Source organism: Narcine bancroftii, chromosome 2 (assembly GCF_036971445.1).
Source record: "Narcine bancroftii isolate sNarBan1 chromosome 2, sNarBan1.hap1, whole genome shotgun sequence".
In the NCBI taxonomy this organism is placed as follows: domain Eukaryota; kingdom Metazoa; phylum Chordata; class Chondrichthyes; order Torpediniformes; family Narcinidae; genus Narcine; species Narcine bancroftii.
In genome coordinates, this window is record NC_091470.1 from 81686571 (window position 1) to 81712789 (window position 26219).

The 26219-nt window shown below is 42.7% G+C and overlaps 1 protein-coding gene across 3 annotated transcripts in view; it reads left to right on the forward strand.

The window, feature by feature from the left end:
- The window catches only part of ino80 (INO80 complex ATPase subunit), a 282382-nt gene that overhangs the window by 80147 nt on the left and 176016 nt on the right, over window positions 1–26219 (forward strand). For all 3 annotated transcript variants that reach the window (XM_069917252.1, XM_069917251.1, XM_069917253.1), the window contains one exon: window positions 18266–18438. In XM_069917252.1, the coding sequence (XP_069773353.1) occupies window positions 18266–18438 (173 nt within the window). The remainder of the gene's footprint in view (window positions 1–18265; window positions 18439–26219) is intronic.

The following is a 26219-nucleotide window of genomic DNA, read 5'->3' on the forward strand; positions in this document are numbered from 1 at the left end:
CAGTATGGGAGTCCCAGTCAATATGTAGAAAGTTAAAATTTTCTACTATCACAACCTTATGTTTCCTGCAGCTGTCTGCTATCTTTCTACAGCTCCTCCAATTATTTTTGACTATTGGGCGGTCTATAATATAATCCCATGAGTGTGCTCATACGTTTCCTGTTCCTCAGCTCCACCCATATAGCCTCAGTAGAAGTGTCCTGCCTGAAGACAGCTGTGATATTTTTCCTGACGTGCAATTTCACTCCTCCCCCTTTCATGCCTCACCCTTTCCCTCACCCAGTTCTATTGAGTCTAAAGCAATGGAAGCCCGGAATATTGAGCTGCCATACCTGCCCCTCCTACCACCAAGTTTCACTAGTGGCCACAATGTCATAATTCCATGTGCCAATTCACCCTCTAAGCTTGTCTGCCTTTCCCTCCATTCTCTATCTGCTCTGATACTAGTTCCCACCCACCTGCAAATCTAGTTTAAACCCATCCCCGCCGGATCAGCAATAGCAACCCTTCTTGCAAGGATATTAGTCCCCCTCCAGTTTAGATGAAAAACGTCCCGTCGATCAGGTCTCACCTTCCTTGAAAGAGAGTCCATTGATCCAGAAAACTGAAACCCTCCTTCCTCCACATGTTTAAGCTGGATTATTCTCCTACTTTTAACCTCACTAGCATGTGGCATGAGTAGCAATCCTGAGATCTTGTTTGAGGGAAGTGTAATTTTTATCTTGAATTTGCCAAGTTGGTGTGGCAAATGTTTAATATTGTTCAGAAGCTTTGCATGGGACACTTGCTTTCTTCAAGAAAAACACTGAAAGGATCTATCAATTGTTAACCTATTTAAGATATTGAACAAAGATATCTTCCAGCTATTGTTTCTCTATTTGAGATATTGATAATTAATAGCAACATCAGTGTATTGGTTAGTGCTTTTGAATTTGAGCAGCTGAAATTAATGATTACTTGGACAGTGTCTGTAACATTTTTGTTTTGCTTATCTGAGAGATGTCTGATTTTGTCAGGGAGAAATTCCAAGAATTTGGAATGGGATTTCAAATTTGGTGCCCATAAGTATTCTTTCTGTGTGAGTTGCATCCATCGCACCACTGAATGATTACTGGAGCAATATTTTCTTAAATGTGTTCTTACTCTGTGAGTTGTTTCTTTTAGCCACAAGGATTCTTTTTTTTTGCAGTTTCATCTTTGGTTACCAAGTGTGACTAGTTATTGCTTCTATGTGGATTTTTCAAGAGCAGGCAGAACATCACAGAATTCTTCAGATCGTTTTGCATCTTGTTTGAAACATTTGAAATATCTCCCCATGATGTATCACAGAATTGGAATTTGTTGTTGTGTGATATTTGAATCTAAAATTGTAACCATCTCCAATATGTGTAACAAATTCCCCATGTGGGTATAGACATTCAATATGAGCCAAATTTCATAAGTACAAAGTTAATTTTGGTTGTTATGCAGTTTCCTTTCTGAATTCCAGAAATTTAAAAGCAACTTTTATGTACTTATTTTGTTTTTACTATATATGCAGTTGTATCTAGAATCCAGAACCTGCTGAGAGCCAGATCACGAACATTTAAGTCTGCAGGAGCAGTATGACCTACGGAAAACTATCTCCTGGGTGAAGTGGAGATTCCGGATGAAAATGGAAACAATGAGGGACATCTGATGGCTGTGGGAGATCTGGTAAAGTAGCATATGGCAAACCTTCTCTCCCAGAGGAACTCAACTCCTTCTTCACCCGATTTGACAACAGTAACAGCAAAGAACCGGATCTCCACACCCATACATCCCCTGATGATCCCATCCTGTCTGTATCTGAGGATGATATGCATGCTGCCTTCAGGAGATTGAATCCAAGGAAAGCATCTAGCCTGGATGGAGTAACTGGCCGAGTATTTAAAAATCTGTGCTGGCCAACTTAACAAGATATTCAGGGATATCTTCAATATTTCACTCCAGCAGGGCCTGTTTCAAACAGGTGTCAATCATACCAGTGCCCAAGAAGAGCCTTAATGACTATCAATCAGTAACCCTTCCATCAACAGCGATGAAGCGAAAGGCTGGTGATGAGGCATATCAGTTCCTGTCTGAGTGGTGACATAGATACGTTCCAGATTGCCTATCGAAGTAGATGCCATCTCACTGGCTCTGCACAAAACCCTGGATCTCCTGGACCGCAAAGATGCATACATCAGGATGCACTTTATCAGCTACAGTTTGGTATTTAACACCATCATCCTTTCAAACTGATCACCAAACTCCAAGACCTGGGAGTTAACACACCACTGTGTAATTGAATCATAGACTCCCTCACCTCCAGACCTCAATCAGTGAAGGATGATAAGAACTTCTCCACCACAATCTCCATTGTACCGGAGCACCACAGGCCTGTATTCTTAGCTCCCTGCTCGACTCACTTTACACCTATGTCTGTGTAGCTTGGTACAACAATAACATCATCTACAAATTTCCTGATGTTAGCACAGTAGTGGGTTGTATAAAGGAAGGGGATGAGTTAGCATACAGGAGGGAGATTAAAAACTTGGCTGAATGGTGCAACAACAACCACCTTGTACTCAATGTCACCAAAACTAAAGAGCTGCCATCGTAGAGCAGCAGCAATCATCAAAGACCCTCACCACTCAACATACACTCTGTTCTTGCTGCTGCCACAAGACTCGCACCACCAGGTTCAGGAACAGCTGCTCCCCCTCCACCACCAGGTTCAGGAACAGCTGCTCCCCCTCCACCACCAGGTTCAGGAACAGCTGCTCCCCCTCCACCACCAGGTTCAGGAACAGCTGCTCCCCCTCCACCATCAGACTCCCCAATAACAAACTCAATCAGAGACTCATTTAAGGACTCTTGTGCACTTTATTGATTTTCATTTTGTTCTCTCTGTATAGCACAGCCAATTTATTTACATTTCTTTTGAATACAGTTTATTTTTTACACTACCAATTAGTGATAATTCTGCCATGCCTGCAAGAAAAGGAATCTCAGGGTTATATGTGATGTCATGTGTGTACTCTGACAATAAATCTGAAATCTGTATAGGGTGATCTGAAACTTTAAATTTTCACCTTAAAATTGGGACATCTTATGTAAAGTTTTTACCTTGACATCGAAGTCGCAACACCACTGCCTTCTTCCTGCTGGCTCCAATACAATCTCGCACATGCCCTGTTCATTATTTGCAAAGTCTCAGTGCTCCTCCATGAGGTCTGTCCGCCCGGTCTGATTTCTGTCAGCTCTGTACAGGCTTTAAATAGCCTGTTACAGGAGCCGACAGTGATTTATTTTAAAATACCCAAATAAAATGTAAACCCTTAAATGATAATTTGTTATTAAAATATTGTGATTTGTTTTTACAGCATCCACTGGTCAGCAGTATGCACCAGATTTTTTTTGGCGGGGGAGCCATCTTATGCAAAGGGTATTGCTCAAAACCAATATTTTAGGTTGAAATTCCAGGGTTGTCCTATACAATAGCATATACAATATTCAGTTTTGATTGGGAGGATATTTAAATGAACATTCAATTATTATGATGTAGGAGGAAGCTATTTAGTCCATAAGAACTTTAGGTGGTATGGTTGGTGGTTAGCGCAATGCTTTTATAGTGCCAGTGATTGAAACCAGAGTTTGAATCTCACACTGTCTGTAAGGAGTTTGTACTTTCTCCCCAGGGTCACTGGATTCCTGCCACCTTTCAAAGTACCGGGAATTGTAGGTTAATTGGGTGTCAATTGGGCTTCACAGACTACTTACAAGTTGAAATGGCTGTATGTCTAAATTAAAAATTTTAATTTAAATTCAATAGAGCAATCCATTAATACCCTTCAGCCATTCATATCCCTGCAGTTTATTCTTTCATAGTGAAATCTTTGATTCTTTTGCTACTTATGAGATAATTTATCATCTCCAATTAACCAGCTGGCATGACTTAGGAATCTGGGAAGAAATTAGACAGTGGAAGTCCACACAGTCACAGGAAAAATGTGCAAATTTCACACAGTGAGCACCTGAGATCAGAATTGAACCCGGGGTCTGGCACTGAGGCAGCTAACTGACTTAGTATCATGCTTCTCACTTAGTGTGATTAATTCATGGGAGAAACAGAAGACTTTCAAAGAGATTTTACACAATGCTCAACAAAAGTATATTGTAGTCAAGAGCAAGGAGATCCATCTTTGGATCACTGAGAAGATAAAGTGAGGCATCACATTGAAAGCTCATGCATACAAAGTTGCCAAAAACAGTGGGAAAGTGAAAGATTGGGAAAACTTTAAAACAACATTAAACCTTTTGGGAAACAATGAAGGAAGGGAAAATAGATGATAAAAAGTAAACATTCAAAATATAAAAACAAATAGCAAATTATAATTATATAAAGGGGAAAATTGTGGCTAAAGTGAACACAGCTCTCACGGGAGATACATGGGGGAATCAATATTGGGTAATGCAGAAATGGCTGAGGTTTTGACTATTCTGTGTTGATTTTCATGCCAGAGAGTGACTTTGTGAATGTGATGGGAGGTGAGAACCCTGATATAATTGCTATCACTGAAGAAGTAGTGATGAGCAAACTAGTGGACCTAAAGAAAGATGGAATGCATCCCTGTGTTCTTTAAGAAATGGGACAAGATATCCGGGATGCCAACACTGTAACTCTGCAGATCCTGACTCCTTTTGCACCAGGATGCTGGGTATCTATGTAAAAGATCACACTGAACTGGCATTTCTGGATTCAGTGTGAATGCTCCGATCCAACTTTAAATGTGAGCCGTTGACAAGCCAATTTAATGGGATCTCTGTGTGAAAGCACCTCTTGATGTGTGGCCCATAGATAAAAGAATCTCAGGGTTGTATGTAATGTCATGCATGTTCTCTGACAATAAATGTGAAATGTGATTCTGGTGAGGCCACATAGACCAGCTTTGGAGGTGATGCAGAAGAGGTTCACTTGGTTGATTCAAGAAATGAGTGGGTTAGCCTGGGATTACACTCAATGGAATCTGGAAAATGAGAGACCTTATGGAAACATAAAATTATGAAAGTGAAAGCTAAGATTGAAGCAGAAAAGTTGTTTTCATTGGTAGGTGAGACTAGCCTCAAGATTCGGAAGATTTAGGACAGAGATGAGGGAAGTAGCTTCTTCCAGAGAGTAGTGGATTGGTGGAATTAACTGTCCAAGGAAGCAGTTGAGGCTGCTTCATTAAATAAATCAAAGGCACATTCATATAGGTTTTTCCATAGTTGGGGAATTAAGGATTACAGGGGAAAATTAGGTCGGTGGAACTGAGTCCACGGCCAGATCAGTCATGATTTTATTGAATGCTGAAGCAGGCTCAATGGGTCAGATGGCCAACTCCTGTTCCTATTTCTCATGTTCTTATTCGATAATGATAGCAAATTGTTGCTGCTTTACATATAAGGCAGAGCAATGTACCATCTTTATTTTGAATTAAAACCAGTTTTCTTCATGTGTTTTTTATAATTTGTAAGATTTATGTATGGCTGATAATTAAAATAAAACTATTAAATATTCTAATAAACAATGAACACAACTTGCATTGTGCAATGGAGTGAGATTGCAATGGCACCATATCTGCATTGTATCACAGCTGAATACAGTGACTTCATTTCCTGAAATACTGTGTATATTGACAGCATCTGCATTCTCACAGCTACTTATGAGCAGGCATTGGACCTACTGCATCTACAGCACTTAAACCTGCTTGTGTGAGGGGAATTACCTTGGTCATATAATGTTAGACTGCAACTTTACAGCAAACATCACGTAGCTCACAAGTTGCAATTCGACTTTGCCTGTGCCAAATACATTTAAAATACTTCCGCTGCTGTGTTTCCCTTAGTTTATATGTGTGGACATGAAGGTGCTTAGTCCTTTTCTGGATTATTCCCCATTTTGTGTGGATTGGACCAAGGATTCTCATTTGTAGGCAAGGATACTACATTTTTTTAAAAAAAAGTTCAAAATTCAGATTTATTGTCTGAGCACATGCATGACACCACATACAACCCTGAGATTCTTTTTCCAGTGGGCGAGGAAAAATTACCGGTTATTGGCAGTGCAAAAAAGCTGTACTCAAGAAAATGTGTACACTTGTAAACAAATAAAGAAATGTAAACAAACTGCAATACAGAGAGAAACAAATCAATAAAGTGTAAAAGTAAGAGTTCTTAAATGAGTCTCTCTGTTTTTAACCCTGAAAGGCCATGTAATAGCCGTATACATGACCCTTCTCTAAAAGCTGGCTTGCTTGTTCACATAGAAGAAAAGCTGGATCAATGAATCCTTTTACACATCAAGCCGGCTTAAATTCGCACAGGAAGGCAACCCATTCGAAAGGCAGATAATACCCATCTTGAATCTTCTGTGTAAAAGGGGTATCTGATTGAGTTTGTTGTTGAGGAGTCTGTTGGTGGAGGGGTAGGAGCTATACCTCAAGTTGGTGGTGTAGGTCGTGTGGCATCTATACCTCTTTCCTGATGGTAGTAGCAAAAACAGAGCATGTGCTGGGTGATGGGGATCCTTGATGATTGCTGCTGCTCTCCAACCACAGTGCTCCCTGTAGACGTTCTCAATAGTGAGGAGGGTTTTCCCCCATACCAAAATGCGATACAGCACACTTTACACCACACATCTGTGGAAATTGGCCAGGATTTCCAATGTCATACCAGACCTCCACAAACTCCTGAGGAAATAGAGGTATGACATGCTTTCTTCATGACACCATTAGTGTATTGAGTCCAGGAAGGATACTCCGAGATAGAGACTCACAAGAACTTAAATTTGCTCACCCTTCCATCTCTGATCCCCCAATGATCACTACATCATACAGCTCTAGTTTTCCCTTTCTAAAGTCAACAATCAAAACCTTGGTTTTGGTGACATTGAGCGTGAGGTTGTTGTTGGTGCACCATTCATCCAAGTTTTCAATTTCCCTCCTGTATGCAGACTCATCACTCCTTTTTGACCAATCCACTATAGTGGTATTGTCAGCGCATTTGTTGATAGCATTATTGCTGTACTGAGCCATACAGTCATAGGTGTATAGTGAGTAGAGTAGGGGGCTACAAACACTGTGGTGCTCTGGGACTGATGTAGGTCATGGAGGAAATGTTCTTACAATCCTCACTGATTGTGAACACTGAGAATGTCCTTTGAAACATTTTTTTTGTCACCTGTAAATCTTTTGCCTTGGTTGGCTAGCTTAGTCTCTCTGATATCAAAGTTGCAGATGGTGTAGACCAGGGTTCTCAACCTTTTTGTTCCTCTGTACCCCTTGGGCATTTTTATAGGTTCCCTTGTACCCCTAAAAATGAAGGATAAAAATAACACGACATTGTGCAATCTGACTGCAGATTGCAACACCATGTATTATACAGTAGTGGTTATTCTCTCAGACCCAATGTACCCCTAAAAAGTGCAAAGGTACCCCTGGGGGTACATGTACCCCAGGTTGGGAACTCCTGGTGTAGACCATTCATTGAAGGTGGGTGAGCAAGATCAGACGCTAGAATGTTCTGATGGAGAGTGCTAATGTCAACTAGTTTATCCTGATGATGGATGTCAAGTGATTTGTGATATCTGCAGGCGGTCTATTGCCTCAGAAACATACAGGTGTCCAGTGTACCTGTTGGTGGAAGAATCCACATTGTGGTAGTTGAGCAAATATTTCAGGAGAATTTTTACTGTCACTTTGCCTCTGACAAAATGTAAGGTAACCCTCTAAATATTGAGATGGTTTTTGTTTCCTTTCTTGAAAATGAAGAAAATTGTGGGGTTTCATGTTCTTTGGGATACTCTCATTTTGATGAGGGAGATGAATTGGGTTATTTTTTCTTTGGCTTGGCTTCGCGGACGAAGATTTATGGAGGGGGTAAAAAAGTCCACGTCAGCTGCAGGCTCGTTTGTGGCTGACAAGTCCGATGCGGGACAGGCATACACGATTGCAGCAGTTGCAGGGGAAAATTGGTTGGTTGGGGTTGGGTGTTGGGTTTTTCCTCCTTTGCCTTTTGTCAGTGAGGTGGGCTCTGCGGTCTTCTTCAAAGGAGGTTGCTGCCCGCCAAACTGTGAGGCGCCAAGATGCACGGTTTGAGGCGTTATCAGCCCACTGGCGGTGGTCAATGTGGCAGGCACCAAGAGATTTCTTTAGGCAGTCCTTGTACCTTTTCTTTGGTGCACCTCTGTCACGGTGGCCAGTGGAGAGCTCGCCATATAACACGATCTTGGGAAGGCGATGGTCCTCCATTCTGGAGACGTGACCCATCCAGCGCAGCTGTATCTTCAGCAGCGTGGACTCGATGCTGTTGACCTCTGCCATCTCGAGTACTTCGACGTTAGGGATGAAAGCGCTCCAATGGATGTTGAGGATGGAGCGGAGACAACGCTGGTGGAAGCGTTCTAGGAGCCGTAGGTGGTGCCGGTAGAGGACCCATGATTCGGAGCCGAACAGGAGTGTGGGTATGACAACGGCTCTGTATACGCTAATCTTTGTGAGGTTTTTCAGTTGGTTGTTTTTCCAGACTCTTTTGTGTAGTCTTCCAAAGGCGCTATTTGCCTTGGCGAGTCTGTTGTCTATCTCATTGTCGATCCTTGCATCTGATGAAATGGTGCAGCCGAGATAGGTAAACTGGTTGACCGTTTTGAGTTTTGTGTGCCCGATGGAGATGTGGGGGGGCTGGTAATCATGGTGGGGAGCTGGCTGATGGAGGACCTCTGTTTTCTTCAGGCTGACTTCCAGGCCAAACATTTTGGCAGTTTCCGCAAAGCAGGACGTCAAGCGCTGAAGAGCTGGCTCTGAATGGGCAACTAAAGCGGCATCGTCTGCAAAGAGTAGTTCACGGACATTCCTACTCCAGAGGACTTGTTTCTCCAGCTGTTTTTCAGCCATTTTAGCCTCATCATCCTCTTGGTGTGAACTTTTTTGATGCTAAAATTGTAGAACATAATGCACTGTGGAACAGGATCCTAGATACTCGTATCAAAGACTATTTTGGTTGAGGCACTTATTTTTAATACTTTATTTTGAAATTTCCATACAGTATATATACATCTTTATACATTTGTCATATTGAAACAAATCAGTTCTAACTACAAAAAAAATCCCCTCCCCTTAATAATCCCTCCCTAACCCCAATTCTCTATCACAATAATAATGGTAATGGTTGCATATTCTCAGATTATATAGTAACATAATAAAAGAAAGAACTAAGAAAAAACTAATGGATTGTACTAGGATAGGGTATGGGGCACCAAGGATTTTATCAATCTTTAATTCCTTTACTTGTCATAGGTTCCATTGATTGAAAGATATAAAAATTAAACAATAATAAAAATTTAATTGTTTTATTCATCTTAATATATTTCTATCACTCTACTTCCATCACCTTCCCCCATGAAATTCCTCCGCTTAACTCCACTATTCATCCATCATGCCCCTTTGCAACCCCCCTGACAATCCAAAGATAGGAAAAATACAAAAGTATAGTAAAATAAAACACATTCCAAGATATTGTACTGTATAATAGAAATAGAAAAAAATCCCCCCCCCCCCCCCCCCGACTTGCATTGCCAATAGCAACAACTCTGTTACCGTCCATTGTGCAGGCTGTGACTGAGGTCACGTATACACACATGAATTGACGGTAGTTAGCACCCTCCTCTATCTTCCTCACCCTCCTGAAATTTATCACATTTTTGTTTAAATCTAACATTTCATAAACAAATTAATTCCTTATTCCAGTTAAAGATTTTATTCTGAAGTTGAAAGCCACAGTCAGACTTCAAGGTCTTTATTCAGTCTGTAGTCTTGGCAAACCTTGAACAAAATCCTCTGCTTCCAGATGGTTCACAAAGAATTTGTTTTGACCATTTGGCAAGGAGATCTTCAAGGTTGCAAGATGCCGTAAAAATGAACAGTATCCTTTCTTCTATAAGGTCTTTTTCACAGGATTAAATTCTTTTCTCCTTTTTTAAGAAATCTTCACTTATATTGGGGTAAAATAACATTTTACTCCACTCATATTCACTTGGATCTTGTCTCTGTCGAACATTTTGAGCAGCAATTCTTAAAACATTCCCTCTCTTGTTAGCACAGGAATTTTGTCAAAACTGAATGTGGGTTCTGACCTAGGAATGGTATTCTTCTAAGAGCCCTTTCAATCTCAATATCTCCCACAAAGTGGTCCTGTCCAAGTACTTCTGGGATCCATTGTTGAAAAAAGCGAGGCATATTTTGTTGTTCCACCCCTTCTTTCAGACCCACATTTTGATATTGTTTCTTCTACAGATACACGATCCTTTATCCAGAACCCCTGGGGGACAGTGTATTCCGAATTTCAGATTTTTCCGGATTTTGGAAAGCCCACCCGAATTGTGCTGCCATATCCACCTCCACCCCCTTCAGTCACCCGGCCGCCTGCCCCAACCGCTGGTCCCTCGGCCACCCGGCCCCCGATCTCTCGCTGTCTCCCCCAACCACAGTCCTTCAGCCGCCTGGCTGCCTCCCCCGACTGCCAGTCCCTCGGCCGCCTCCCCCGACCACCAGTCCCTTGGCCACCCGGCCGCCTCCCCCGACCACCAGTCCCTTGGCCGCCCGGCCGCCACCCCCAACCGCCAATCCCTCGGCCACCCGGCTGCCGATCCATCGGCTGTCTCCCCCAACCACGGCCCCTCGGCCACCTCCCCTGACCGCCGGTCCCAAGGCTGCCCAGCAGTCTTCGCTGGCCGCCGGTCCCTCGGCCGCCCGGCAGTCTCCCTTGGCCGCCTCCCCCAACCGCCGGTCCCTCGGCCATCTACCCCGATTGCCTGTCCCCCAGCCGTCTACCCCGACTGCCTGTCCCTTGGCCATCTACCCCGACCGCCTGTCCTTCGGCTGTCTACCCTGACCCCCCAGTCCCTCAGCTGCCTTCCCCTGACCACCGGTCCCCACTTGCTGGATTTTGGAGTTTTCCAGATTTTAGATGTCCGGATAAAGGATCGTGTAGCTGTACTATAATTTTCCACTTTCTGTCAAAATTTTTGATTTACCAAGGTAGTCTCATTATTTTCCATCTGAAATACTCTATCTTCAACTTGTTCCACATCTTCTTTTATTGTCTGAACTTCTTATTTGATTTTATCCATGTGCTTCTTCAATTTATTCATAGCCTCTGTTACTTTATTTTCATTTCATCTTTCATCTCACTCATATCTTGCCTCATACTTCTAATTTCTTTAAATATAATCATATTACTCACTTTAATTGAGAAATTAGTAGCTTGACTTGTAACTTCTTAAGCATCGTATTCATCACCTGAGTCACTTTCTGAAGATGAACCTTCTGCCTCTGACGCTGATTTGGTCGGGGCAGCACGACTTCTGGCCTGACCTCTGGTTTCTTCTACTTCAGCGCCATCAACCTGCTCCTCCTGGTGTGGCGCACTTCACTGTGGCAGCAGAGGCTGTCCACTTATCTTGGGAACAGCAGTAACACTAGCCCTTGGCTCCAGAGTCATTGTTGCTTTTTTCTGCATAAAGCAGTTGTCAGTGGCAGTTTTGTCCCTTTTCCCTTTATTGTGAGTATGTAGAATAGTTCCGAGGTTGTTTAATGGAGTTCGTTAGACTTGTTCAACACTTTTTTAGCTGATTTCCAGGAGAGTTGGGTTTTTGCATACTTTCTTCTTTGGCTTGGCTTCGCGGACGAAGATTTATGGAGGGGGTAAAAAGTCCACGTCAGCTGCAGGCTCGTTTGTGGCTGACAAGTCCGATGCGGGACAGGCAGACACGATTGCAGCGGTTGCAGGGGAAAATTGGTTGGTTGGGGTTGGGTGTTGGGTTTTTCCTCCTTTGCCTTTTGTCAGTGAGGTGGGCTCTGCGGTCTTCTTCAAAGGAGGTTGCTGCCCGCCAAACTGTGAGGCGCCAAGATGGACGGTTTGAGGCGTTATCAGCCCACTGGCGGTGGTCAATGTGGCAGGCACCAAGAGATTTCTTTAGGCAGTCCTTGTACCTTTTCTTTGGTGCACCTCTGTCACGGTGGCCAGTGGAGAGCTCGCCATATAACACGATCTTGGGTACTAACCCCACGTTATCATGTGACGTCCGCCGAGGCATTCTTTAAAGAGGTGGGCATTGGCTATTTCTGTCCCTGGTGAACTTCCTTCTTGGCTTTTCACATAGTAGGAGTCTGGGTCGTTCGTACGTGGTCTTGAAACCACTGAAGAATCGAGGTGTATCATGATTATAATTTAATTACTGGATCTCTCTTCTTGCAACTTACCGTCTGGCATCTGGGAGGGTTTTTGTTGCACTCCAGATGCCGTGTTTTTTTCTCTCGTGACTTGGTGATATTTTGAGTACCCGGTATTATATCTCCTTGTTTGTGATTAAATAGCTTCTAGATTTTGTGGTTGTTATCAAATCAGTCTTGGTCATTTATGGCGAGAAAGGAGAGCCTCCTCATGATGGACCTCAGGGTACACCAAACACAGTGAATATTCTAGATTTGCGGGTGTCTTCAGGTTATATGTGGGGTACTGACTGAACAGAGCATTCTTAGCTAAAGACTTCAATACAGCAACATTTCTGTTTGCATTGATGTCCTTGCAGCTGGATACCGTAAATAAAAATTAGGGAATGATTGGTCTAGCTGTTGTGAGCATCTTGGCATTCTTTTACTTGGGTATTGATAGAGTTTACATGTGCCAGTACTCGGATCACGGTTTTTGTCATAATTTTTGCACTAGATTCTCTGACTGCATGTTCTTGCCATTTCTCAGAGAACTGCACATGCACTGTGACAACCTGTAGTTTGGACACACCTGCCATTGATTTAAAATATAGTTCAAGGGAATCGTGTTTCACAAGGTAGATGACTGGTTTTCAGCTAATCAGTAGAGAGTTGCTTTGATTTATTAAACGTAGACTTGTTTATTTTGGGGGGATTTGGGCATTGCTTATAAGGTTTATTACCCCTCAACCACTCCCTTGAACTGCTGCAGTCTATAACACATTCCTGTGTGAGTTTTAGAACCATAGAACACTACAGCTCAGAAAACAGGCCCTTTGGCCCTTCTAACCTATGTCAAACTATTATTCTGCCTTGTCCCATTGATCTGAACCCAGTTCAGAGCCCTAAATAACCCTTTCATTCATGTAACTGTTCAAATTTTCCTTAAATATTAAAATTATCCTATATTCACCACTTCAGCTGGCAGCTCGTTCCACTCCCACTGCTCACTCTGTGTGAAGAAGTTACCCCTAATAATCCCCCTAAACTTTTCCCCTTTCACCCATAACCCATGATTTCTGGTTTGTATCCAACCTAACCTCTATGGCATAAACCTAGTTGCATTTACTTTGCCTATACCCCTCATAATTTTGTGAATCTCTATCAAATTTCTCCCCATTCTTCTGCACTCCAGAGAATAAAGTCCTAACCTGTTTAACCTTTCCCTGTAACTCAGTTCCTGAAGTCTAGGTAACATCTGAGTAATTGTTCTCAACAGTCTTTGTATCTTATTGATATCATTCCTGTACTTAGATGACCAAAACTGCACACAATGCTCCAAATTTGGCCTCACCAATGCCTCTTTTGAGGAGTCACGTGATGGAGTAGTGGCCGGTCGGGGAACTCCAGCCCTCTCCGGAAAAGTTTAAAAAAACCAGAGAAAACGCAAAGGCACAAACACGAAAATTAAAATAAAGTGAAAGTAAAGGTGGGAAGAAAATGGCAACGAAGAAAGAAAAGTCGAAAGCAACGGGAAGAAGAGAAGAAGAAAAGACATCGGAAGAAGAAGGTGAAGGCCTTACCTGTCCGAGGAGACCCGCTGTGGAGAGAGAAGCTCGCTCCCTCAGGTCAGTCGAAGTCCCGAGCTCGAGACTACAAAAATGGTTCGCGGAGCCAAGCAAAAGTGCGCAACCGCGCATGCGCAAGACAAAAAAAACACTGACGGGAGGGGGACCAGCTGAGGAGACGATCTCCACAGCTGAGAATGACAGCCACAGCACAACAACAAGAGGAAAACATAGAAAATAACGAGAACAAGAAAGAAGAGAGTAAAAAGAAATCACAACAACAAGAGGAAAACATAGAAAATAACGAGAACAAGAAAGAAGAGAGTAAAAAGAAATCAAAGAAACAACAGATGACCAACCCAGAGGAAGAAGAAGAGGAAGAACACAGAGAAATGGAAGAAGAAGGGAAGGGCAAGACGATGGATATTTTTTTTTAAAGAATATATGGAATCAGTAAAAAAATGGCAATCACAAGAATTTAGTGAAATAAAAAGTACAGAAGAAAAAATGAATAGATTAGAGATGGTCATGTCAGATATAGGAAAAAGAATGGACAAGGTGGAAAAACGAGAAACAGCCGTAGAAATGGAAGTAGAGGACTTAAAAAAGAAATTAGAAGAATCTAATAAAAAAGTTAAAGAGACACAAGAGCTGTTAGCTCAGAAGATAGATATAATGGAAAATTATAATAGAAGAAATAATTTAAAGATAGTGGGCTTAAGGAAGATGAAGAAGGCAAGAATATGAGAGAATTTATAAAAGATTGGATCCCCAGGGTCCTAGGAAGACCAGAATTACAGGAAGAAATGGAAATAGAAAGGGCACATAGAACATTAGCCCCTAAACCACTACCACAACAAAAACCAATGCCTCTTTTAATATATAAACTAAAAAGAAAAAATGAAACAGAGAATGTCGAAAGGAATTATTATTCTCAATACAAACAATAATGGAGTTAAGGGTTACCAATGGGGTGGGCCTTCAGGAATCTCTCACACCTTCAAACCAACATACTGTAAATATGGGCTCCAAAGTTTCAAGAAAACATTATATTTATTACGTCAATTATAAGTTATTTTCTCAAGTGGAAATCAAGAACACAATTCTGCTTGCCACCTCTCCATCCCTAAATCCATATCTGATTTCCAAGTAATGGCTATGCACTTCCTAGAAACAGCTAAAGCCAATCCTAAAAATTCAGTTTGATACATAATTAATCGTAATTTAGGACTAACCACTTTATTATTACCTCACAAAAATAGCATCAGATCCTGTTGGAGTTTAACACTTAATATTTTCTCCAATATTTTTAACTTCTTACCAGAAAAGCTCTAATTTATAATTCTCCCAAGTGGAATGAGAAAAGGAACCAACTTCCTGATTGCATCTAAAACATAAATTTGATAATGTTGGATTCAATTTTTAAAATTTTTTTTAGGAGTTAAATATAATTGATGTAAAAAAATTATTGAACCAGTCTATACCTAACATTAATAATTTTTGTCATATTGTCTTGTACAATTTAACCATAACATCTCAACTCCTTTACTCAATACTTTGATTTATGAATGCCAATATGCCAAAACCTATCTTTACAACCCTAACTACCCGTGATGCCACTTTGAGGGAATATTGTATCTGTTTTCCCAGATCCTTCTGTTCTACTGCACTCCTTCTTGGTTTGTCCTTCCAAAATGCAACACCTCACACTTGTCTGCATTAAATTCCATCTGCCATTTTTCACCCCGTTTTCCCACCTGGTCCAGATCCCTCTGCAAGCTTTGAAAGCTTTTCTCACTGTCCACAACGCCTCCAATCTTAGTGTCATCTGCAAACTTGCTATTCCAATTTACCACATTATCATCCAGATCATTGATATAAATGGCAAACAGTTATGGTCCCAGCACTGATCCCTGAGGCACAGCACTAGTCACAGATTTCCAGTCTGAGAAGAAATTATCCACTATCACTCTAGCTTCTCCTGAATAGCCAATGTCAAATCCAATTTACTACATCAGCATAAATACCGAGCACTTGACCTTCCAGACTAATCTCCCATGTGGGGCCTTGTCAGAACATTAACAGCCTTTCCTTCATTAAGTAAAACAAAAGTCTGCAGACACTGTGGTTGAAACACAGCAGGTCAAACAGTGACCTTTATATAGCAAAGATATCGATTCATAACCAATAATTTGGGCTTGGGCCCTTTATCAAGGTATGGAAACTGTTAGCAGGTGCCAGAATGAAATGGTTTGGGGTGGGGGGTGGTGGGGAAGGAGGACAGTCTCAAAGACAGGAGGTAATGGTGGATAAGGGAGGGAAGGCACACCAGCAAGCAAGGGGAGGAGAGATGGCTCTGTGAATAGAGAGGGAAGGGGGTGGAGAGCTGGAGGAAAGAAGACAAAGGGAAGGGAGGGAGAACAGAGAGTAGATCAACAGAAACTGGAGACGTTGATGTTAATGCCATCCGGTGGGAGAATGCCCAGAAAGAAAATCAAGTGTTGTTCCTCCAGTTGGTGGGATAGCATATGAGGCCATGGACAGACATGTGAGCATGAGAGTGGGACATGGAATTGAAGTGGTTGGCCCCTGTCACTAATGCGGAAAGAGCCGGAAGTGCCACTCAAGTGCCCACACCTCTTCACTCACCACTATTTGATGTTCCAAACAGACCCTTCAAGTGAAGCGACACTTCATGTATATCCACGTAAGTGATCTACTGTATCGGTGCTCCCTTTGTAGCCTTCCCTACGTCAGAGAGAATGGGTGCAGACTGGGAGTTGGCTTTGCTGATAACCTTCGCTCTTACTGCATCAGTGACAGGGATCTTCCAGTGGCCAACCATTTCATTCTATGCCCCACTTCCATGCACACATGTCTGTCTATCCATAAGTGCTCTGTGATTAGTAAGGAATTGCTTAAGGTGGTATGTGAGTAGGAAGGGGAAGGTTGCTGCAGACTCGATTGTTACAAAAATATTTTGCTTGAGAAAAATTGTCATTGGCTTATTTCCTTTGGAGTTATGAAACCACCACAAATTCAAGGAACAACAGTTGATTTTCTGTCTGCGCACTCTCCAACTGGATGGCATTAACATCGACTTCTTCGGTTTCTGCTGGTCTACTCTCCGTTCACCCTCCCTTCCCTTTATCTTCTTTACTCCAGCTCTCCATCCCTTCCCTCTATATTGACAGAGCCATTCCTCTTCCCCCTGTTTGCTGGTGTGCCCTTCCTCCCTTATCTACCTATTACCATCTGCCTTTGGGACCGTCCTACCCTCTACCATTTCATTTAGGCACCTGCTGACATTTTTTCATACCTTGATGAAGGGCTCAAGCCAAAAATGTTGGTTATGAATCTTTATCTTTGCTATATAAAGTACTCAGTTTGACCTGATGTGTTCCTCCAGCATTGCATTTTTACTCTCCTTCATCACGTTCCTGGTAACTTCCTTGAAAAACTACTTGTTAAATGCAACCTACCATGTACAAAGCCATGTTGACCATCTTTCATCAGTCCCTAGCTATCCAAATACAGTAAAATCTCCAGTGCCTGGCACCTATGGGGATTTTGGATGCCGCATTTGTGAATTTTCCAGTTGCCTGAAACACAACTTTTTAAAAGACAAAAGACAATGCAAAATGTAAAGTAATTTTAAAATATCTGTATTGTAGTCCTTAATTATGAAAAGTTCACTTCAATTAGGTAATTCCCATAACTTATAAAATTTAAATTTAAATTCGAACCCCAATTGCTGGCTCTGTAACAGTCTTGGGCTAACTGTGCCACCCTCATAATTAAGTCCCTTTTCCCAAGTTTACAGATAAGGTCTTAATAATATACTTAATAATATGCTAATAAAGATAAACACAAGGATAGGGAGATGCTTTGGGAGAGTCGCCCCAGTGGCGAGTGGCATCAGCTGGCTCTTCATCCTGAGCACTGCTGTTATTCAAACACAACTTTATTCAAACAGCTTCTGCTTGTGGGGCATGGCTGGTTTGCTCCGCTGGCTGAATGTTTTCTCCCATCTTCGGAGAACATTTTTACAATTTAAACTTTCATTTATTTAAAAAGAAATTATTTATCTCCTTAATTTTTTGCTGTTTGCTTGAATTCTGGATACTGGAGATTTTACTGTACTTGTAATCCAATCTCTCTCTTGGAACACTTTCCAATAAGTAATAGAAAAGATGAGGAATCATTCATTTGGTGTTTGAATGCTCTTTCTGTGATACTTTCAAGCACAAAAACTGGTAGAATGTTTCAAACAAATCTTGAATAATGTTGTGTTCCATTTTCACCCAGTCATTGAGTTTCTTGATGATTGCTGGTAATCTAGAGACCTATACTTGTGTGCACTTCAATATTTCTATTTTAATATCTGTTATTGTTTTAAAGAAACCATCTGTGTAAACTTGCTCTTGGTTCTTTTACCCCCTGTAGTGACGAGAGTGACGATGGGCTTGAGGAGGTTCCCTCACATTCTAAAGCAGGTTGTGGAAACCTGAGCCACATTAAGAAGGAACCTGTTGATGAAGATCTCGGAGAACAGTCGGAAGTAGGGCACAACAGAACTCTGACAGCTCCTCCATCACTCAATGGTGCCTTTCATTCAGGTGAGAATCTGAGAAGCTGCCTGCTCCCACTGATGTGAGATTCCATTAGATGAAAGAATAATACAGCAAATTATTTCAAGTTCTTTCTTTTGGAAGATAATTTATTCTTGCAAAATAATCAATCCAACATTTGAACTACCCATGCACGAAGCAATCTTGATCAGAGATGAGGAGAAATTTCTTCAGCCAGAGGGTGGTGAATTTGTGAAATTGTTGCCACAATTGGCTATAGGGGCCAAGTCGTTGGTTCTATTTAAAGTTGAGGTTGACAGGCTCTCGATTAGTAAGGGTATCTCAGGTTATGGGTAGGAGAATGGGGTTGAGGGGAAAACTACGTCAGATATGATTCAAATGGTGGAGCAGGCTCGATGAGCTGATATAGCAGCTAATTCTGCTGCTATATCATAATATCTTTATATTGGGTCTGTTATTTTGTGTGTACATTTTGAAACATTTTCAATCTGGGCAACCCCAAATGTCTTTTTTTTATAAAAGATTAAAAAATTGTTGAGCAAATTTGATTATTTTAGTTCCTACGTGGATTGACGAAACTAAACCTGTTCTCTGCTGTATCATACAAATGAGCAAATGTATAACGTTGTAGAAAAGTCCCTGTTATTTTAGTCAGCTAGAGATAATCTCATTGAGGAATTTTACTCGATTATAAACATGAACTGACCTGGGTGTTTGGTTAATTAGGATTATAATTGGAAGAAAGTTAAGAGTGGAATTGTTTTTACAGTCATTTATGCAGGGGTTGTTTGAGCAATGGAATATGGAGTCCAGGTGGGTAAGTGGTGTGGAAACATTATTAAGGAGATCTTAACCCGCTCAGCTGGCCTCGAATCCGATTGCCATATTCATCCATCCTATGGCTTAGAATCAAATCTATCATCATGGCAAGGCAAAACCTTTTTTAAAAAGTTGAGATGAAATACTTGTTTCGAAGGGTCTCCTGCTCAGATGTGTGTAGTTCTCTCTGGCCAGTGGCACAATATCAGCAATCATACTTGCAGTAGCAGCGCAAATAAGAACATGGTGGTGGATAGAATTAATGCTATTGAGGCGATCTAAGCCAATCTGCAAGCAAACCGGATTATGGAGCTGAGGACTGGCAGGGGGCAACGATCTCCAATATACTGGGCACAGTTCCAGCCCTTGAAGCTGACATCATAAAGGTCCCGGGAGTCACAAGCTTCATCAAATTCCAAGGGATTTAAGCGTGCACGAGAGTTTTATTAAAGTCGGTTGGTTTAGCTCACTCACAACTGTTAGTGTGTTTTGTTCACTGCACCTCCTCGGTCTACAGTGGTGGCCCTGATGGGCCCAAACGGAAATTTTGGACCCCACTGTGAACAATGCTAAAGTACAGAGCACGGTCTCATTAAAACTGCCCATCTTTTGGACCTCACACTCTGTTGTCTGGTTTGAACAGGCTGAGGCCCAATTCCATGTCAGGCAGACCTCCGCGGACATCACAAAGTATTACTATGTGATCAGCTCACTTGACTAAGAGACTGCTGGAAAAATTATCGATTTCCTTCATTGACCCCCTACCGTTGTCAGGTACAAAGTTGTTAAAGCGCTCCTCATCAATACTTTCAGGCTTTCCTATCATGAACGAGTAGTGCAGCTGCTACACATTGATGGCCTTGGCAATCAAACACCATCTGCCCTCATGAACAACATGCTGGTGCTTATGGAAGGCCACAAACCTTGCCTGCTGTTCGAGCAAATGTTCCTGGCACAAATGCCAGAGGACATTCGCCTACCTCTGACAGCCAACTATTTTGGCAACCCCTGTAGGTTGGTGGCCCATGCCGATGTCCTAAGGCACATCAAACAACATGGTGGAGCAACTGTCTAACATGTTACTGTGTCACACCACAGAACTCAGTTGTTCACCACCCCATATAACAGGGTGGTGACAGCTACAGCAGATGAAAGTCCAGAAAAGGAGTATTGGTGCAACTACCACCAGAGGTGGGGTACCGCGGCCCGCCGCTGCCACTCACCTTGCACCTGGGAAACACCCGGGCCGGCCGTTGCTAATGGCTAGGTCAGCTAGCCACCGAAACATCCTCCTCTACTTGTAGGATCGGCATTCTGGTCAGCGCTTCCTTGTCGAATCAGGGGCAGAAGTCAGCATTTTACCTCCCACGAGCTGGATCACCTGTGCTGGAAAGTCTGGGCCTTCCTTCACTGCTGCCAACAGCAGCAATGTTTAAATATATGGTGTGCGGACCATCCCGCTTGAGTTTGGCTCCTGTGCACAACCTCTGCTGGGCACAGACTTCCTCCGAGCTCGCTGCCTCCTGGTGGACCTGAAGGGGCGTCAATTGGTCAATTCCCAAACTTTGAATCATTTGCCTTAAACCAAGCCACTCTTCAAGCAACCCATCTAGACTCCATGACTTTTTCTCGAAATGAGTATGCCAAAATCTTGGTGGAATTCCTGAGCATTGTCACCCCGCAGTTCTCTGCAGCTGTACCCAAGCACGGAAAGAGCACTGCGACACAACCAGACATGCAGACTACCTCCTGACAAGCTACAACTCGTCAGGGGGGAGTTCCGGAAGATTGAAGAGATGGGGATAGTTTGTTGCTCGGACAGTACATGAGCCTCCCGAAAGCTACCAGGGGATAGAGACCTTGCAGAGGTTATCGCCGGCTCAACAATGACATGACTGCAGACAGGCATTGTCCCTCACACCCAGGATTTTACCATTAAGTTTTATGGCTCTAAAATCTTCTCCAATTTTGATCTAGTAGGAGGATCCCATCTGGTTCTGGTGCACCCCAGCAATGTTCCCAAGGGGACATTCATCTCGCCATTCAGGCTGTTTGAATTCCTACGCATGCCATTTGGACTGAAGAACATGGCGCAAATATTCAAGAGGCTTATGGATGTAGATGGTGGTAGCTTGGATTTCGTGTTTATTTATCTGGACGATATTCTCATCAGGAGCAAAGTCCACACCTGCATACACTCTTCCAGTGGCTCAGCAAGTATGGCCTGGTTATCAATCCAGCTAAGTGCCAGTTTGGCCTTGTATCTATCGATTTCCTCAGGCACCGTATGGACTAACACAGAGTGGTGCCACTTCTGTTGAAAGTGGGGCCATATACAAATTCTCCAGGCCAGTCATGGAATTCTGAGGCATGGTAAATTTCTACCACTGATTTTTTACCCTCTTCAAACTTCTGGACAGCCCAAAGATTTAAATTTGTACGAGGAGTTGACAGCAGCGTTCGAAAGGGCTAAAGACAAGTTGGCCAATGCAACCATGGCCAACCCCAATGGTACATCCCCAAATCAATTCATGGCCTAACGCATTCATTCATTCAAGTCACCATGCATCTCGTTGCAAGCTAGTTTGTGGCATGGCCTGTGGAAACAGGTTGGCAACTGGGCCAGAACTTGTGTTCTCTGTCAGGCCTCCAAGATACAAAGGCATGTGAAAGCCCCTTCCAGTCTTTTCCTCCGGCACACAGGTGTTTTGACTACGTTCATGTGGGCATTGTTGGACCACTGCCACCTTCCAGAGGCCCCAAGTACCTGTTCACGGATTCACAAAATGGCCAGAGGCTGTCCCACTCATGGACACCTCCACGATGTCATGCGCCAGGGCCCTAATTGAGAACTGGGTAGCTTATTTTGGATTACTGGCTGAAATAACTTTAGACAGGGGAGTGCAGTTCATGTCAGTATTATGGACGGCGCTAGGCCAGATCCTTGGCACCCAGTTACACCATACCATGGCCTACCTCCCACAGTCCAATGACCTTGTGGAGAGATTCCATCACCATTTGAAGACGACCCTGATGGCGTGTCTCAATGAGTAGTCAAGTCACCTTGGGATGCTACTAGGCATAGACTTAGCACCGAAGGAGGATCTGGCCACATCCTCCACTGAGCCTGTGTATAGGGCTCCTCTTACTGTCTCGGGTGTGTTCGTGCCAGCAGCTCGGGACAGGAAGACTTGCCCACAGCACTCATGACACGACTGTGGGAGAAGGTCCACGTTGGCTCCAATCCCAACCTCATAACACAGTCTTACTGCCTCCTATATCCCAAAAGAGCTCAAGGACAGCCAGTACATTTTTGTGAGGAGAGGAACCATATAAGGTGGACCCTCATATTAGCCCCTATACGAGGGCCCATATAAGGTGCTTCAACACAATGTTATGACGTGTCCTGGACATTGTGGAAAGGAAAGAAACCTTCAAGGTTGACTGCCTCAAGCTGGCACATATTGACTTAAAGCAACTGGTGACAGAAGTTTGCCCACATCGGAGGGGTCGATCGCCTAAACATACAAACTGTGTACTGTCAAGTGGCTTGTCACCTCTGAACACCGATTCTTGGGAATGGTGTCCTTTGGCAGGCTAAGCCACTCTGCAAACGAACCAGATTATGGAGCTGAGGACTGGCAGGGGGCAAAGACCCTTGATATACCTGGCGCAGTTCCAACCCTCAGAGCTGACGCCGGGAGTTGCAAGCGTCATCAGGTTCCGAAGGACTTAAGCACGTGCAAGAGTTCTATAAAAGTCATTTGGTTTAGCTAACTCACAACTGTTAGTGTGTTTTGTTCGCTGCACCTCCTTGCATCTGCACTATCATGGTTAATTAAAGGTTTATTACTGGGAGCCTCATGCGATGTTCACCTCTAATGGCTTGTTCTGTGCGCTATGAACACACTATGTTAAGCGAATCTGAAGGCTTAAAGATAGTGAGGGGGATTGGGATGGTATTTACTAAATGAAGATACATATAATAATAAAGGTGGAGTTCACAAAATAAAGGAACAGAAGCAGGCCACTAGGCTCATTGAGTCTATTCCGTGACTCTACACTAAGCTGAATAATGCTCACACCTAGTTCCAATTTCCAGCCTTTTCCCCCATATCTCTTGATACCCTTACTAATTAGATACTTAACCATTTCCTTTTTAAATACTGCCAGTGATCTGGCCTCCACTGCTTTGTGCAGCAGTGAGATCCACAGATCCATGATCCTCTGACTAAAGAAGTTCTTCCTCCTGTTTTAATTGGATAACTTCTAATTCTAAGACTATGACCCCTTGTCCTCGATTCACCTATCAAGGGAAACATCTTATCCACATTAACTCTGTCAAAACCTTTCAATGTTTGAAATGTCTCTTTGAGATCTCCCCTCATTCTCCTATACTCCAACGAATACAACCCAAGAGCTGTCAAATGCTCCCCATACACCAGCCCCTGCATTCCAGGAATCATTCTAGTAAATCTCCTCTACACCCACTTCAACAACATCACATCTTTTCTAAGATAGGGGGCCCATAACTGCACATAGTACTCCAAATGAACTCTCACCAGTGCCCCATAGAGTCTCATTAACACCTCTCTACTCTTATACACTACTCCTCTTGAATTAATGCTGGCATAGCATTCGCCTTCTTCACTACCAATCCCACCTAGGCATTAACTTTTAGATTTCTCTGCACAAGGATATCCAGGTTTCTTTGAGGATTGAATTTTCTCCCCATCCAAATAATACTCAGCCTGTTTATTTCCACTGCAAAATGTAGAACTGAACACTTCTCAACATTGTACTTCATCTGCCATATTTTTGCCCAGTCTCCCAATCAATCTATATCCCTCTGCAATTTTACAGTTTCAACAGTTCCTGCTCTGCCACCTATCTTGGTGTCTGCAAATTTGGCCACAAAACTATTAATTCCACAATCCAAATCGTTAATATAAATTGTAAACAGCAGCAGCCCTAAGACCGACCCCTGTGGACCACCGCTTGTTACAGGCAGCCATCCTGAAAGGGATCCCTTAATTTCAACCCTTTGCTTTCTGCCTATCAACCAATTTTCTATGCAGTTTAATAGTGTCACTGTATTTCCATGGGCCCTCATCTTATTTAGCAGCCTAACATCTTATTTAGCACCTCATTGAAAGCCTTTTGAAAATCCAAATATATAACATCCACAGCCTCCCCTTTGTCTATCCTACCTGAGATTTCTTTAAAAAACTCTACTTAGTTAGTCAGGCATGATATTCTTTTTCTTTTTTTTTCTTTGGCTTGGCTTTGCGGACGAAGATTTATGCAGGGGTAATGTCCACATCAGCTGCAGGCTCGTTTGTGGCTGACAAGTCCGATGCGGGACAGCAGACACAGTTGCAGTGGTTGCAAGGGAAAATTGGTTGGTTGGGGTTGGGTGTTGGATTTTTCCTCCTTTGTCTTTTGACAGTGAGGTGGGCTCTGCGGTCTTCTTCAAAGGAGGTTGCTGCCCGCCGAACTGTGAGGCGCCAAGATGGACGGTTTGAGGCGATATCAGCCCACTGGCGGTGGTCAATGTGGCAGGCACCAAGAGCTTTCTTCAGGCAGTCCTTGTACCTCTTCTTTGGTGCACCTCTGTCTTGGTGGCCAGTGGAGAGCTTGCCATATAACACGATCTTGGGAAAGCAATGGTTCTCCATTCTGGAGACATGACCTACCCAGCGCAGTTTGATCTTCAGCAGCGTGGATTCGATGCTGTCGGCCTCTGCCATCTCGAGTACTTCGATGTTGGAGATGAAGTCGCTCCAATGAATGTTGAGGATGGAGTGGAGACAACGCTGGTGGAAGCGTTCTAGGAGCCGTAGGTGATGCCGGTAAAGGACCCATGAACAGGAGTGTGGGTATGACAACGGCTCTGTATACGCTAATCTTTGTGAGGTTTTTCAGTTGGTTGTTTTTCCAGACTCTTTTAGTTAGTCAGGCATGATATACCCATTAAAAAAACCATGCTGACCTGCATTTCCAGGTTTTTCATAACCTCATCCTTGAGGATAGACTCTAATATCTTCCCAAACCTATAGTTTCCTTTTTTCTGTTTCCCGCTTTTCTTGTACAATGGAACCACATTTTCAACCTTCCAATCCCCTGGAACCATGCCAGAGACTATTTATTTCTGGAAGGTTGTCACCAATGGATCTACAATCTCCAAAGCCCCCTCTTTCAAAACCTCCCGGTATACCTCATCTGGTCCAGGAGATTTATCTATCTTTAATCCATTCAATTTACCTAGCACTTAGTAATCTTAACTGATTCCAACTCTACTCCCTTAAGCTTCTGTCTGTCAAGGATATTACTAATGTCTTCCATAGTGAATTCAGATGTAAAATATTGATTTAATTCTTCTGCCATATCTTTGTAACTCATTATAATTTCCCCAGCATCGTTTTCTATCGATCCTATGTTAATGCGTGTCTCTCTTTTATTTAAAAAAACTCTTAGTACCTTTGGTGTATTGTTTGCCATCTTTTCTTTCCTTATGACCGTCTTCATTTCTTTCTGTAAGTTTCTAAAGGAATCGCAGTCCTCTGATTTCCCACTTGTTTTAGCTTCCTTGTATGCCCTCCCCTTTGCTTTTATTTTAGCCTTGACTTCTTTTGTTAGCCACTTTGGTACCATCTTTCCTTTAACTAATTTCCTTTTCCTTAGAATATATCTATCCTGCATGGCTTTTATTATTTGCAAAAATATCTTCCAATCCTGTTCTGTTCCTCCAAATAGTTTGCTTTTCCAGTCGACTTGGGCCAATTCTTTCCTTGTACCACCATAATTTCCTTTATTCCCCTGAAAAATTGATACATCCGATAACATTTTTTCCTTTTCAAATTTGAAATTGAATTCGACCATGTTATGGTCACTGCTTCCTCGAGGTTCTAAGACCTTTAACTCCCTAGCAACCTCAGGTTCATTGCACATAACCCAATCGAGAACTGTGGATCCCCTAGTGGGCTTCT